Raw genomic sequence first — 16,073 nt, 5'->3', positions numbered from 1 at the left:
ATGATGCCATGATTTGGTGTGGGTGAGGAGTCGGGCAGCTGCATTCTGGACCAGTTGTAGTTTATTGATGGAGGTGTTGCTGATGCCATAGAGGAGTGAGTTGCAATAGTCAAGGCGGGAGGAGATGAAGGCGTGGATGAGTTTCTCTGCTGTAGGGGGTGTGAGGGACGGACGGATTTTTGCGATATTGCGAAGGTGGAAGAAGGATATTTTGACCAGTTGGCGGATGTGGGGCTCAAGGGAGAGGGTGGAGTCGAAGATCACGCCAAGGTTACGTGCCTGGGGGGGGGGGGGAATTTAGTTCTCGCTCTATCTCTCTCTCTTTCCCACACACACACTCAGATGCAATACACACACACACACACACACACTAACACACACACACTGTGACTATTGCGTAAGGCATCTGTTTTTGTTCCTATCTGGTTTGATTAGAAGTGCAGAGGTGTATCAGTTGTAACCATGCATGATGTTGTTTTTTTTGTTTGGCTGTCTGGGTCTTTGACCTGGTCTGTGTGTGTGTGTGTGTGTGTGTGTGTGTACGTGAAGGTGCCAGGGCGATGGCTGGAGTGCGTATTCGGAGCGAGTAGGTCTACACAAACTCCTTCGGAAACAAATCTTTGAATCCGACGTTGAGCCAGACAACCAGCAGAAGACAGTAAGAAACACAAACACAGCCAACAACACACACACAGTCGCCTGCTGACTATTTGTTACCCAATAAAGGAGAAGTATAAACCTTCTTCAAAAAGCCTTCTTCAGAGCCGGTGTTGTGCAGTGTGGCGTGTGGCGTGCGGCGTTGCCACACTGGAACAATTCTTCACTTCTTTCCTTCTTCAGTCAGTCGTGTTAAGGTAACAAGTCTCAAGACCTGTTTTGCTGCTGTCGAGTCAGTCTACTATTGTGTATCAGCACTGGTTTATCAGATGTAATTCTACATGTGCTTGTTGTTGTTGAAACAGTTAGGCTAGATCCCCTGGTTAGGTTCCATTAAAGTAAGAACACACTAAAGAAAATATTACAGTTCTGATACAGCTTAGTATACATAATGTGTATTAACTTCATACATTTGAAGAGTCCAAATGTAAAGGAATAATTTGAGTGAGTGAACTCTGGCAAAAAAATTGTCCAGATATACTACGAGCGATGTCGCTCTCTATTACATAGAGAGAGTGATATTGATTTATGTCAGTTACCATCAGTATCGATTTTGACCGATGAAAATAGGTTGGAGGTGGAGCAGGTGTGCAAATTTTGCATAAACAATTTTTCAAACAAGCGACACGTCACTGATTTAGCCTATTCGCTGATGAATGTGTGATTGTTTCAGTTTTTCTCAATGAAGACGTCCTAACCTGCTCTGTGCGTCAGCGAACAGGCTGAGCGGCGTGTCGAAAAGATAAAAACAGCAAGATACAACATGCTAATTCTGAATTATTCAGCTTCAGAGGTGCTGGTAGGTGAAAGCCCAGCTAGCTGTTTTCACCTGCTTTCAGTCTTTATGCTAATCTAAACTGAGCTAATTGCCTCCCTGCTCCATACTTTCCACACAGACATGAGACTGGTACAGAACTTCTAATCGAAATATCAGCAAAAAAGCAAATAAGTGCATTTCCTAAAATGTCAAACACCTAAGAAGCAGAACTACAAAAAGCTTTGTCCTTGAATGCAAACATGTTGCACTTAGTTCAAGTGTCTTTTGTGAGAGGAAGGACAAAAAGTGAGAGCAGTATGGTCGTCCATACTGATCAAGGCTTGAGAGAGACGACAATACTGGATGTGAAATGTGAGGGAGCAGTGGGAGACTGGGGTGGTGGGTGTGGGGGGGCGCTTCAATAGTGCACACAACACAACAGTGTTTTGTTATTCCTATCACTCTCTCCACTGTGGCAGTGGCTCTTTTAAGTTTACTCAGCCTGCCTTGCACCGAACTAAAGCTGAATGTTATACACTCTACCTCTTGTTACCTCTATGTGTTTAACCAGACAGTCTGAGAAAAGTTGTGGTTAAATATGAGGTATACTTTACACATTTTTCAAATACGTCTGCATGCCTCAGTCCTTTACTTTCATCACGGATCCCTGCCTCAGTAGTCGACTGACGCTATTTCGAGCCAAGTTCCCATCCTCTCTCACTTCCCTCTCTCTAGCTCTTTTGTCTCATAGTGGCCAAATCCCGAGCTCCCAGCATCAGACAGCCAATCCAAGTCCCAGTCAGCGCCACTCCCAGCCATCCCTCAGCACCAGCCAGTCTCACCAGCCCCACCAGCCCCCCTTCTGTCACCCCATCCTTGCCAATTCTGGTTAATCACCCAAACCAAAAGGCCCTTATTACCGCTGCGGGCTTCCCATGAGCTACATGCCAGGAAGAGAGTGACAGGGAGGGGAAGAGAGGGAAAGAAGAGCACTATTGTTCCTCAGCGCTTAATGAGTCTCTTCTATGGTCCAGTGTGGTTTAGCAATAGCCCTGGGATCACGGTGTGATGGTCCCCTGGAGCCCCGACAGGGTGAAGCTTCACCGGGGTGGAAGCTCGGTCAGTCCTTGCCTGTGGTCTGAGAGCCTGGTTGTGAGATTGATGGATGATGGGAATGAAAGAGACAAGGAGGATGTAGCATGGCAGCAGTGAGGTTATACCCTGCCCTGGAGCTGAGTCTGAGTAGTTCCATATGGTGCCAATGCCAGCCTGAGAGACCTCCTACTGATGGGCAGAGGATGCTCCAATCAGTTAACACAGTTTAATGGCAATTTTACCTGTAAACAGGAATTATAGGTTATTCCTAGCTCGGGATATGTTAAATAACACTTGAGATAATGTGCTTTTGTACGAGGTGGTAGCGGTTGATGGTATCAATACATGGACACTTTCTGAATAGGAATCCTGTATATTCCAACCAAAACGGCAGTAAACAAGGTGAACAACAGAAACCATAGAGTGGGGGTGCCCACACTTTTCCCCTTGGATGGCCAAAACTGGAACTTAATCGTGGGTCACAGACCAAAAGTAAACACCTATTGTATTGTATTGTATTGTATTGTATTGTATTGTATTGTATTGTATTGTTAAGATGCAAAATGGTACTAGGATAACCACTTAAAACCCACCTGCTGAATACAGTTGGGCTCATTTCCAGTCCACATTTATACTGCATTAAACAAACTGCATATTTTTGCCCCAAACTGCATGTGATTATCATAAAGTGGGCGTGTCTGTAAAGGGGAGACTCGTGGGTACCCGTAGAACCCATTTTCATTCACATATGTTGAGGTCAAGGGACCCCTTTGAAATTTGTCATGCCAGTTTTTCCTCACCAAAATTTAGCCTAATTTTAGAGCGTTATTTAGCCTCCTTGGCGACAAGCTAACATGACATGGTTGGTACCAATGGATTCCTTGGTTTCATATAATACCAGTACCTTCACTCTAACTACAGGCTTTGAAAGACAGTCCTGTCGATCCCGCGGGTCTTTTAATTAACAGAAAAATAAATTCTGGTGGGCCAAATTGAACCTTATGGCGGGCCAACTTTGGTCCGCGGGCCAACTTTGGCCCGCGGACCCCACTTTGGGCAGCCCTGCCATAGAGCATCATAGATATTTTTAACTATGTAAAACAGAAGACATCTTTTGTGCATTTCTGATGCTTGATTCTGACCGTACTCCATCTGAGAGGTACATTTACATATCACAGTGCTATATTAAGTTAGTTAATGTAGAGGCTTTAAGCTCATGCCTCTGCCTGGTGCTCATGTTTGTCCAACAGGCCCGTGCTGTTGCTGGCAGAGCACTGGACGTCAAAAATATGCAGCATCTAGCAAGCTTGTTTTCCAGGGCCATTGTGGCTCTGGGTCAACGAGTCAGCTCGGCCCTCTTTGCTGTTATCATTTTTTCGCCTGGCAGCCTGCTGGGAGATCTCTGATTACAGAACTTGATCAGCTAATGTACAGTGCATCAATATCACTAGTGACGAGTAACTCATACCACCCTATTATGTGACAAAATTCAATGGCCTTATTTCCTGCATTCTGGTGACTTTTTTTTATGCATATAACTATGAAAATACACAATGAACACTGCATGTTTATAACATAGATGGAGGCACCTGCTGAACAATATTGTATGACTCATATCACTTCACTCTCTGTAGCATACAGTAAATATAAACGCATGCCTGTGTTGTGTGTTCTCTACATTGAGTTAGCCTTGATCGAGCAAAAACACAAGAGACTATCATTGTCTCCAGGCCAAAACAGAAACCGTCTAGACTGCGTAAATGCCTGTTCGCTGTTTGTTGTTGCTGCTGACAGCATTACCACATGGAGGCTGCATTTTCAATGTAGTGAATGTTGTTGACTGTTGATAAAATGCTGTGAAAGTATAGAGTATAGGGGGAGCAATACAGTGGGGTTGACAAGGATGGATGCCTTTCCTCTGTTTACTCAAACTCCACTCAAATAATGTAGTTTAAATGGAGGAAGAGCAGGCTTTGGCCAAATATCCATTAATATAGATGATATGATGTCTCTCTAAATAACAGCCCTCTGGATATTCTCCCTTAATACCCCCTTATATTGCTCATCCTTTGTTTTTCTCTTATTGCTCAATCTTTGCTGCTCATATTTCATCCCCCCTCTATTCTATCTGTCCTCCCCCACATCCAACCCCTCACCCCTCTCTTTCTGTCTCCGCCCCAGGTCAAGTCTCCATCACTAGCAGGTCTGAGTGATGACTCTGGCCGCACACTGACCTCCAACGACTTTAACTTGCGCTCTTTGACCCCGGACCAGAGAGTGGAGGGGCTGCTGGCCTTCAGCAGCCACGAGGAGCTGGACCGCTTCAACCAGGAGACCCGGCATGCGAACAGACACCCCGAGCTGTTTGCTCTGTACCCACCGGCCGACGAGGTGAGATATAGAGACAGGTGGTACTCTCGTGCCTACATGCATATGGGAACCATGCGGGCTAGGGTTGGTCCCTGTCACCCTTAAGAAGGCATACACACCACGATGCAGACTTATGTGAGCTTCAGTACAAAATCAGTTCAAGTCATTTCCATTCTCCAATATACCTTCCTTATTCCCCAAATGGTTTCGGCTCATCAGTGTGGGATCTGAGGTTGTCTCTGGTTTCTTTACATACATTTTAAACGTGCTATTCAAAAAAACTTGACTTGACTTGAGAGTCAATCAATGTTTATGAGACATCTGAGAAACGTTGAGATTACAACCATTCCTTTTTTAAATAGAAAATTAATCTGAAACTATTTTAATAATCAATTAACCTTCTTTGAAAGTATTTTCTATTCTTTACAGAGTTGAGGATTTGCTTATTTCTTGGTTTTATGCGATGGATTTTGGACTGTTAATCAGACAAAACATTATCACCATTTTCCGACATTTTATAGACTAAATGATTAACAAGAAAATGATATGCAGATTAATCTATTATGAAAATAACAAGTATTTGCACCCCTTCTCTCTCCATATGAAAGTGGACATGTGCTGTCACAAATTTTCACAACACGATTATCGTGGCCAATAGAATTCACAATAATGATATTGTCGCGCTATCTGTAGAAAATAAAAAAAAAATAATAATAATGCTATCAGTGCAATTCATCTTTAATTTTGTTTATTGTGGGTTTTGTCTAATTACACTCAAATTACGAGTAGGGAGGTGGAGAGAGAGTCTGTAACCATAACTGTACACATAAAATGATTTAAGAGGCGCTGGATGTGTTTATTATTAACAAGATATCAGTATTTAATTTTTAAATATCGCGGTTATCGTCAATACAGGTATATCGCGACACCCCTAGTACAATATCTGCATTTGAAGCCTGAGAAAAACATAATATTTGGGGAATTTACAGCCACAACTCCAATGTAACCACCATTAAGAGGGCAAATACAAAAACTTCACCGGTTTACACTTTTCTTGTCTGTAAATGGATTAATTTCTATACCTTGTTAACACTCAAAGAATAGTTTTCCATTCTGTAGTTTTAATTTTATTTCCTCCCAATTCATAAACACCTGCAAATCTTGTTTAAGATCCTAAATCTCAACTCCTCTGTTTCTTTTTGCATGGTTTGAAAACTTTCTCTATTATTGTGTTCCAGGAAGATGCAGTGGAGATCCGGCCCATCCCTGACTGCCCCAAAGAGCACACTGGAGACCGCATCTTGATCCGATGCCAGACCATCAAGTATGTCATGCATTTTCATAATACTGTAGGAGGGGGCATTTAAACAGCTGCCTTAAGTTGGACAAGGAACCAACAGTCATCTGTGTTAAAGGGGAATTATTCCAACGCCCCCTTGTTTATGAAAATGACCTTTTGCTCAGTATTTAACATACAGTACATTCTTGTTTGTCACATCTGATCATGACTTAAAAGTCTGAGTAGTTGTTTCAAAAAGGCTTGCAGTAGATGTGACGGACAGAGTGGAGGAGTGCTGTATGCAGTGGCTGTTGTTCTCCAGAAAATCACCGTCCCTCCCTCTCTCTGTGGGATTTTGTCTCTTTCTCTTTTTTCTAACACACACACACACACACACACACACACACACACATACACACACACACGTACACACAGAGTTTCTCTGCCTTTCACTCTTGATCTCACTCGTCCGTCTTTCAACCCATAAGACTGCCAAATGTTTTGGTTGAACTCGTTGCTCAGCTTGCAGTGGTTTGGCAGCTTCACCCCCTATCCTTTAACCCTCAGTTCAAACATGTTATCACTTACTGTAGTACATTTTATACAACAATAATGTACAGGAATAGGATAGAATAGGGAAAAAAAGAATAGAATCTAAATAGCCAACAGTAAAGGGAAAACACATGAGTAATAATGTTGAGTATGTGAAGTATTTGTCTCTCTTGCTATTATTGAATTACTAATTTCCTTTTCCGTCTTGGCTTCATAGGTTTGAGATTGACATTGAGCCCATATTTGCCACTATGGCCTTGTATGACCTGAAAGAGAAGAAAAAGGTAAGAAATCATTGCTTCACAGCAGTCATTACGATTTCTAATGTTGTCTTAATGTTATTTGTAATGTTATGTCTTGGAAACGTGTGTGACATGTTCACCTTGCCACATACAGAATAAAGGTAGGACACAAGTATAAACCACTTACAATACAATAGCCCTGCAGTAAATGCTAGCTTGGTGAGGTTCATTATGTGGGTTTTGTTGTGGAGACGGTCAGAGTGTTTCTCAGTTGGTGTTTGTGACTACTTGTGACCACAGGTCATGTGTTTTTGAGACTCTTGGTCTTGCTATATTACATTGTTTTGCAGTGTTTGTGATTGATGCAGCAACAATGGAATATCCCAACAAAGGTGTTTCTTATTAAAGGCTCAAACCATGTAAGATTGTAAACAAATGGTATCAAAAATATTACAACCTGTGTCTTCTAATACTGTGACAAACACCAGATACACAATGTTTCAGATGTTGATGTCATACATGTCTGATTTAAAAGGGGACAATTGCCATTTTCACAAGGGAGGTTCAAAGGCAATATAGGGGAATTCTGAAGCCATAATTGCTAGTGTTGAAATGCAAGACATTGAACCCCAATTGTGTCTGAGTGTGTGTGTGTGTGAACTGGTGTGTGAGAGGCAAAGTGTTTTGGATGAAATAGTTACAGAAATGCAGCCCCTTCACCAAAGAAAACCACGTTAAAGTGATAGTCCAGGTGTTTTGAAGTGAAGTTGTATGAGGTTCTTATCCATTAGTCAGTTTATTACCTGCAGCAGACAGGGCAGCATACAGGAGTTATCGCACAGGAGCAAATCAATGTACTGCTGTGGATGGTGACGGCAGCAAAACATATTTTAGACACCAAAAAGAAAGGCCTAACCTAAAAAAATCTATATCAGTTTAAGTGTGCGCTATATTTGGAATATTTTCACCGGTTTACCTTGCTGTGAGACAGCTATACAGTCTATGTTTCCAATGGTGAACTGAAGCTATTATCTACGCTCTCGCCAAAGAACCCAGACTCCATTGGAAAAAAAACTTCAACTGATATTGATTTTTTTAGGTGGGCCCTTCTTTTAGGTGGCTAAAATACATTTTGCTACCGGCCCCGCTCACAGCAGTCTATTGCTTTGCTCCGGTGTCGGTACTCCTGCCTGTTTCTCCAAGCTGGGGATGTGCTGACTGCCACCTACTGTAGGTAATACACTGACTATGGATAAGAACCTCATACAACTCCACTCCAAAACACCTGAACTATCTCTTTAAGTGTGAGTCACTGTGGGTGAGGGTTTAGTTGTGGTAAAGTAGCAAGAGGAAGCATCTCAAAAATCATGATGACGAATAGAGAAAAACTTCATTAACAGAAAGGAACACTGGTCACGAGTAGACCCTCACTAACACTGACTGAATGTCTCTTAATGGGAAATAAAGTTAGTGACTTTGACATCACAAACTAAAATGACAGGATTTAGTCAAAACCAATGATTGTTTCACCCAAAATCAAACACGATAGGTGTTGTATAAGCTTAAAAAACGGCATCAAACTGGCATGTACTGCATATCTAATTTATTGCGTTTCCCTTGTTTCATGGTAGCTGTTGCATGTCATGTGCCTCCATTGAAGCAGGGAGATCTCGTAGTTTCTTTTGGCAGTCAGTGAGGAATCAGTGTAATAATCTACAAGGTTTTACGTCTCATCATCCTCACATGTTTATGCCTATGGGGGTCGTCATGTTTTGGTTCTATAACTACTAATACTGCGCCGCATTTTCCCAGTCAACCATTTTGAGCCATGGTTGTTTGCATGTTTTCTGTGGATTTACACAGCTGGATAGTTTTTTTGGGAAGGGGAAGGATTTAGTTTGTACTTAAGTGCTCATGGATCTCTCGGATGAGAGAGGGTTTTAGTCACCGGCCTTGCCTTCTTCTGAGCGCTGCCCAGCTGCTCTCTAGCTTGTCTGCAGGACTGCCAGCTCTAAGATGGTCCTCAGGGTGAGATGGAGCAATTTAATGCCCCATATTTTTGAAAATGGACTGTACTGTATATAACAGCCAGTCTTGGGACAACACAAGCAGTATAACCTTTGGAATATTTTGCCTAAAGAGTGTACATCAAGAATATTTTCAGTTCTGCTCTCTACAGACGTCAGTCCGTAAGAGCAGAGCTGAAGTGTCACTTTGTCACAGAGTATTTCACTTAAGAGAAATCATTTTATCATGTGTTAAACTGAAGTGTGCTTGTGGAGGTTAACACAACATCCTGCCTATCACATTGAGCAGAGAGAGACAGATCCAGGCTGTTAAAGAGCTATGAAATGTGTCTCTGTCTGAGTGAAGGAGGAACTGCCAGGCTTGTTTTATCAGTCAGATTTAATTGTAGTGGAACTGTGAAGCATTTGCAAGTGACCCATTTATCCCTGAACCCTTTCTCCAACTCTTCAGTACACTGCTTTCTTTTTCTCTGTTGCCTCAAGAGTGTTATATTTTATTTTCTGACACATTTCTGCTGCCTCTTTGCCTTATTTCCTCTCTTTTTCCCTGCATCCCTATACTGTTGTCATGGGAATCGCGTTGCTCTGTTTGTTTTTTGTTCACATCATTTTTGCTGTTTCACATCTGTGGAATCTGCAGCAGATGTTCGTATAATTCCATATAATACTCTCATTATTAATAATGCCTCTCTGGTCCATCAGCCAAGGTACAGATGCAGGATTTTACACAACAAGTGGCCTACTTATGATATCAGATTCATGGATATGAACAGACAAATGGTTTAGAGTAGACATGCAAATAGACAAATATGTTGTCATGGTAAAAAGAGTTAAGAAATGTCAGCTTCTCTCCAGGTTTACTACAGACATCTTCTTCTTGTTATTCATCTACAAGACCAGGCAAGCCTAGTGTTGCTGGACTGTGACTGCAGCCCGTTCGGAACAAGTAAACCACAGTGTTTTTTCATATATGCAGTGGACACTCTGCAATCAGTTGACAAGATATTTCTTACTCACTGAAGCAGCGACCTCAGTAAGCAGAAAAACTGCAGATGCATGGAGCTGTATTGGAGAATGTTTGCGGGAAAGTAGCTGATGTCGGTCCAAACATTTGTATTCACTTGGCTCTTTTTTGAAATAGTTGTTAGAAAGGAGTTCTTACAACACGCCAGATCTGGCTTCACAGTTATTAAGTTGGCAACACTGGGGTAGTCGAAAGTGTGCCGCATTAGAAAATGTTAAGCATTTGCTCTTAAACAATGTGTGTCAGTCAGTCATAGTGATATGACCAACCGATAAATCGGGCCGATTAATGCTATTTTGAGATAATCGGCATCGGCAGATGCCTGTGCTCATGAGGCAGATTAACAAAAAATGTCTGCAGGCAGCCTTCTCAGTGCAGCTGCTGAGGAACGAAGTTAACCAACACCAGGGAGGCCAAAAAACTTTTTTTCATTCATACGTTTTTTTTAGTTTAGTTAAGTTTTTTGATTACCTGTAGACCTTTATTTAGTTGATACATTTTTGTATTCAAAATAAGTGCACAATACATCTGAGGACAGAGAAAACAACAGTTTTAAATAAGTTTACATTTAAGTTCAGTCATTTTGTTAAATTTATTAAATTGATGTATTTTGGGCTGTCAAAGTTAATGCGATAATAACGTGTTAAAGTGGCAGTGGGCAGTATATTTTTGGCATCATTGGGCTAAAATTCCATAATAACCTTTCAGCATATTGTAATACATGTGTTCTGAGAGATAACTAGACTTCTGCACCTCATCATGGCTCTGTTTTCAGGTTTTAAAAAATCTAGCACGTGACGGAAGACTTTGACCAATCACAGGTCATTTCAGAGAGAGAGAGAGCATTCCTATTGGCTCTGCTCCGGTCATGTGAGCAGTGCTAAATTTTGGTGAGGAAAAACTGGCATGTCCATTTTCAAAGGGGTCCCTTGATATCTGACCTCAAGATATGTGAATGAAAATGGGTTCTATGGGTACCCACAATCTCAGACATGCAGACATGCCCACTTTATGATAATCACATGCAGTTTTAGGCAAGTCATAGTCAAGTCGGCACACTGACACACTGACACACTGACACACTGTTGACACAGCTGTTGTTGCCAGTTGGACTTGAGTTTGCCATGTTATAATTTGAGCATATTTTTTGCTCCCTGTGAGGGTTTCTGGACAATATTTGACCTTGTTTTGTTTTGTTAATTAATTTCTAGTAATAAATATGTACATACATTTGCATAAAGCAGCATATTTGCCCACTCCCATGACAAGAGCATTAAATAATTCCAAATATCCATTTAAGGTACATTTTGAACAGATAAAAATGTGAGATTAATTTGCGATTAATCGCGATTAACCATGGACAATCCTGCGATTAATCGTGATTAAATATTGTAATCGATTGACAGCCCTAATTTTATCAGATGCAAAAGAAAAAGAAGAAAAAGAAAAATCATCAACATTATATATCGCTCATCGGCTGCTCTGCTCTCTAAATATCAGCATCGGCCATTGAAAAGACCATATCGGTCGACCACTAGTCAGTCACACAGCCTCTGTATTCTGATAAACATGTTAAAAGGGGGTGTTACATTCCTTGTGTCCCTTTGACAAGTGAATATTGTTAAGTGTGAATGTTAACTCAGTGAACACTTGCACTTTGTTTGATCTGTTTCATAAGAATAGGAAGCATACTGTTCTATTTATGTCAGCTGGTTTTGATCATTGCGAAGCGATTTCTCTGATTCCAAGAAGTCATGTGTCAGTGAGAGGTGGACTCCTCCACAGCAGGCTTTTGAAAACTCTCACTCTTGTGGTAAGTGTGCCTCATGTTGACGTGCCCGGGGTCATTTCCGTCACTAAATCTACGCAGGAGTTTGGCTTTCTGGCTTGTTAGACCACTATTAACTTTAATCAGAAAACCTAGAATACTTTTCTGAGTTTGTAATCTGATTCCAGTTACTGTCTTGAGGATTTCAGTTAACAAATCGAGCAGGTTTGGCTGCCTAGAAGTCTGCTTTGGTGCGGTCAGTGTAACGGAGGTCCTGTGGGACGAGGAGAATGAAGGAGAGTGTTTAATAGCGTTCCAGTGAAAGGGATCACATGACACACACAGCAGGCCGGGCCGGGCCAGGCCAGGCCAGACCAGGACACATGGCTGTGTTCCTAGCCTGAGGTCATTAGGAAGGCGAGTAGAAGACAATGTAACGCTCCATAGGCCAGATTTTATTTTTGCAAATCTATGATTATATGGTAAAGATAAGATCCCTAATTGTACATATTTTTCTCTGTTTTTATTTTTCTCTGTTTGTGACACATCTTAACATGGGGCATTTCAGGAATTGTGTTTGATGCTAAATGTCAATACTAAATAAACGGTGGAGTGGACTGGACAGATGATATTCCAGGATCAATCTTTGGTTTTCATGAAACCAGGGTCCTGGAGCATTGTCTAAACTCTAATCTTTATTTGGAAAACATTGTTCCTTAGAGTGACGTTTTGTATTTGATTATACCCTGAATTTGATGTCAGTAGAAGATTCTATTAACAAAATGAATCATATATGTGCTTTTGGTAAAGAGATGGCTCTTTTTGTCTCCCTCCAGATATCAGAGGACTTCTACTGTGATCTGAACTCAGAGCAGTTTAAAAACTACTTGAGACCTCATACTCCACACTTGGATCAGTCTACCCTGGCCAGATCTGCCATCTTTTCTATCACCTACCCTACCCCAGATATCTACCTGGTCATCAAGGTGATAGTGAAATCCATAACACCTATGAAAAAATTCTATGAAGAACAGTATGTCGCAGAAATAACAGGATTTGACTGCTTTCCTCCTGACTTTAAATAACTTAGTCCTCCTCCCAAATTGGTTTTAAATACCCTGTAATTCAGTTCAATGCTGCTTTTGTATCTCTTGCTCTTGCTGAATATATGACTTGTACCGCACCTTTGCCAACAAACTGTGGATTGTCTTTTATTTTGATTACGCTGAGCTGCTCTTGTGTGTGTTTTTAGATTGAAAAGGTTCTCCAGCAGGGAGAGATCGCTGACTGTGCTGAACCCTACGTGACACTGAGGGAAAGTGATCCAAAGGTAATGTGGCAGAGCAATTATTTTGTGTCACTAAGCAGTCGAACAACAAAGAATATACTGCAGATTTAACCTTTTGCTTTCCTCATTTAAACATTTACTCTTAGCCTATGTCCCTAAAGTTGATTTTGCTTCGGTCTTTCAGAACAAGGACAAGCTTGAGAAGCTGCGAGGTCAGGCGGAGGTGTTCTGCCAGAGGCTGGGTCGCTATCGCATGCCGTTTGCCTGGGCAACCGTTAATGTCATGGAAGTCATCTCCACTGCTACGATAGACCGCGATGTCACCGACTCTGACAGCTTAAAAGGAGGTGTGGTCTTGTGTGTGTTTGTCCAAATTTGGCCTGGCATGATAACTAATTTTGCTGGTCGATATATTGTCCCAGAAATAATTGCAATAAAAATTATTATTCATTTTATGCCACTGATAATAATGTGAATATAATAGCATAATAATGCAATTACACCCTTTAAAAGAGCAGTGCATTATTAATTTTTTAAGATATTCAAACATTGGAATTTGAATGTGAAAAAATATTAAATTATCCTAAATAAATAAAACAAATAAAGTAAAACCACACAAACAAAACAACAAATAAAATGGACTCTCTGGCTCTGTTAACAAAAATGGACAATGTCTGCACAAAATGGTAGGGTAAACCCTGCTGTTTATTCTGGCATCATGTTAGCTAAAATGTTGGTGACATATTTATGTAAACAAACATGTATGTAAACACAACGGGCAATATCAAGGTCAGCAAAATTATTGAGGTCATGTCCATATATCGTACGATAAGTCGATAACATAAAAATTATCGAGGTCATGTCCATATGTTGTACGATTATTCAACAATATAGTCATTATTGTGACAGGCCTAGTCATAATGAATGTCTTTATTTGTAATGACATATGTGTGTATTTCCATAGATTGTTTATAGCTATGTGCGTATTTGTTTTTCCAGGTAAATCCAGCAGCATGGACCGGAGGGCACAGCTTCCCAGGAGGAATTCTGAACGTTTCAACACCATTGATGATCAGTTTTGCAACGTTTCTGCCTTCAAACCTGCTACCATCACTATCGGCACCATCTTCAAACAGGTCGGACAGCCAGCCAAACACAATGAGACTTATTTTTTCCTTGAGATACAAGATGCAGACAGACAAGCTCGTGGTTACAGTCTGGCCTTGTCTAATGTTTTGATCAAACATGCCATTCCATCAGGTTCTAGTAATGTCTCTACTACAAAGCCATGACTTTACTTTTAAAATAATCTCTATTATTTATCTTTGAAGGCTGCAATTTAATGTATTTTTTTTTATTCTAACATTATGTTCTGAGGCTTTATTTTGCTTCTTGTGACCCTGGATTTTCAATGAAATCGGTACGAAAAAAATCACTCAGTTGCTAACTGTGCATGTGTGTGTTTGTGTGTGTGTGTGTGTGTGTGTGTGTGTCAGGAGGGAGATCGTTTGAGTGATGAGGATTTGCTCAAGTTCTTGTCTGAGATCAAGAAAACGTCCACACCACAGAGGAGAGTCAAGACAATACCAGGTCATCTCTCTCATCACATCTAAACACTTATTCAGAGATTTTATTTTATTTTTCTAATTCAGAGAATTGTTCTACATTTTGGGAATTAGGTTTATTTGCTTTCTTGCAGAAAGTTGAGAAGACTCTCAAGTCCGTCTGTTACATATAAATCTGTAGCCGGTTAGCTTAGTTTAGCATAAAGACTGGACCAAGACTTTGTTTAATCTGGACAAAAAATCTAAGTGTAAAAACAATATTTTGTGGTTTTAACGGAAGGTTATTTGCTGGAGAATTTTCTTAAATAAGTGCAATAACTTCTTGTCGTCACCATGATGTTGCCAGGCAACCAGCAGAGACTCCAGGAAGTTACTGCACCTGGCCCATGGATGTATAAAGACAACTGGATACAGCGTCAGAGGCCGGGCCCTGTTCATACCTATGAAAGGTGCACAGGGGCGCATGAAGCAAAAAAAGTTTGACTTCTGACTGAGTATAAAATTACCCATATCTTTCGGCGGTCTTCGGCATCCATTAGCGTTTCCTTTAACCCCGCCTCCCAGCCCTCGCTCCAGCCTCGATCTGGGGCTCATTCACATGAACGGAGGAAGGAAGATAACTCTGGATTCGGCTGTTAGTGCATTTTACAACTTTTAGAACCTAATGATTTAAATAAGGGCTTTTCAAGTGTTGATTTACCTCAAAAAAAGTATCCACTAATTTACAGACGTCTCTTTCCCAATGTAAGTCTATGGGAAAAAGTATTTTTGGCTCAATGGCATCACATGACTTACCCAGAAGTCGTAATTCCTTGGGGCTTGGCCTGGCCGAGAAATAGCCCAGCACATAACGTCCCGTAAACCGCAACGTGTCATTTATACACTTTTGTTTATACACTCTCGGCAAGAAGGCAAATTTTTTCCCAAATGTAGAACTATTCCTGTAGGGTTTGGTTTGATTTTTATCAGTATGTGTCTTGCTTGTGTATTGATGATTATGCAAAGAATTAAAATGACATGACGTGATATCATATGATATGTGCAGTATACTGTGTATACAGGTCCCTGATTTGTGAATTTGACTTATCTTTGTGTCTTCCAGGTGCCATAAAACTGGACATGTCTCCAGTTCACGACACGCCATTGGCATGTTTGTCCACTGAGCTCATCCCTCTGATACCTGTGGCCGAGAAGAACATTCGGCCAATCAAAGAGGTGCTGGAGTTCCCATCCAGCGAGGTTTATGTCCCTCACAACATTTACAGGTGGGTTAAAATGCGTAATATATAACTGAATGATCACACACACTCCTTGTTACACATTTAGATATGGCATTTCCTTATCTAAAGCCACTCAACACAGTTTTTTATTTTTCTAATCAAAATGTTATGTAATACGTTTTTTGTGAGTTTAGCAAGTAGATGAAAACCGCTTACACAAAACTTCCTC

The 16,073-nt window shown here is 41.0% G+C and overlaps 1 protein-coding gene across 3 annotated transcripts in view; it reads left to right on the top strand.

Moving 5' to 3' along the window:
- dock8 (dedicator of cytokinesis 8) overlaps window positions 1-16,073 on the top strand; it is a 73,706-nt gene that overhangs the window by 18,651 nt on the left and 38,982 nt on the right. For all 3 annotated transcript variants that reach the window (XM_074637663.1, XM_074637662.1, XM_074637664.1), the window contains 10 exons: window positions 550-658; window positions 4,691-4,900; window positions 6,118-6,203; window positions 6,928-6,994; window positions 12,608-12,757; window positions 13,024-13,101; window positions 13,244-13,406; window positions 14,059-14,195; window positions 14,556-14,649; window positions 15,727-15,889. In XM_074637663.1, the coding sequence (XP_074493764.1) occupies window positions 550-658; window positions 4,691-4,900; window positions 6,118-6,203; window positions 6,928-6,994; window positions 12,608-12,757; window positions 13,024-13,101; window positions 13,244-13,406; window positions 14,059-14,195; window positions 14,556-14,649; window positions 15,727-15,889 (1,257 nt within the window). The remainder of the gene's footprint in view (window positions 1-549; window positions 659-4,690; window positions 4,901-6,117; window positions 6,204-6,927; window positions 6,995-12,607; window positions 12,758-13,023; window positions 13,102-13,243; window positions 13,407-14,058; window positions 14,196-14,555; window positions 14,650-15,726; window positions 15,890-16,073) is intronic.

This window comes from Sebastes fasciatus, chromosome 6 (genome assembly GCF_043250625.1).
Source record: "Sebastes fasciatus isolate fSebFas1 chromosome 6, fSebFas1.pri, whole genome shotgun sequence".
NCBI lineage: Eukaryota > Metazoa > Chordata > Actinopteri > Perciformes > Sebastidae > Sebastes > Sebastes fasciatus.
This window is presented reverse-complemented; position numbering and strand designations above follow the sequence as displayed.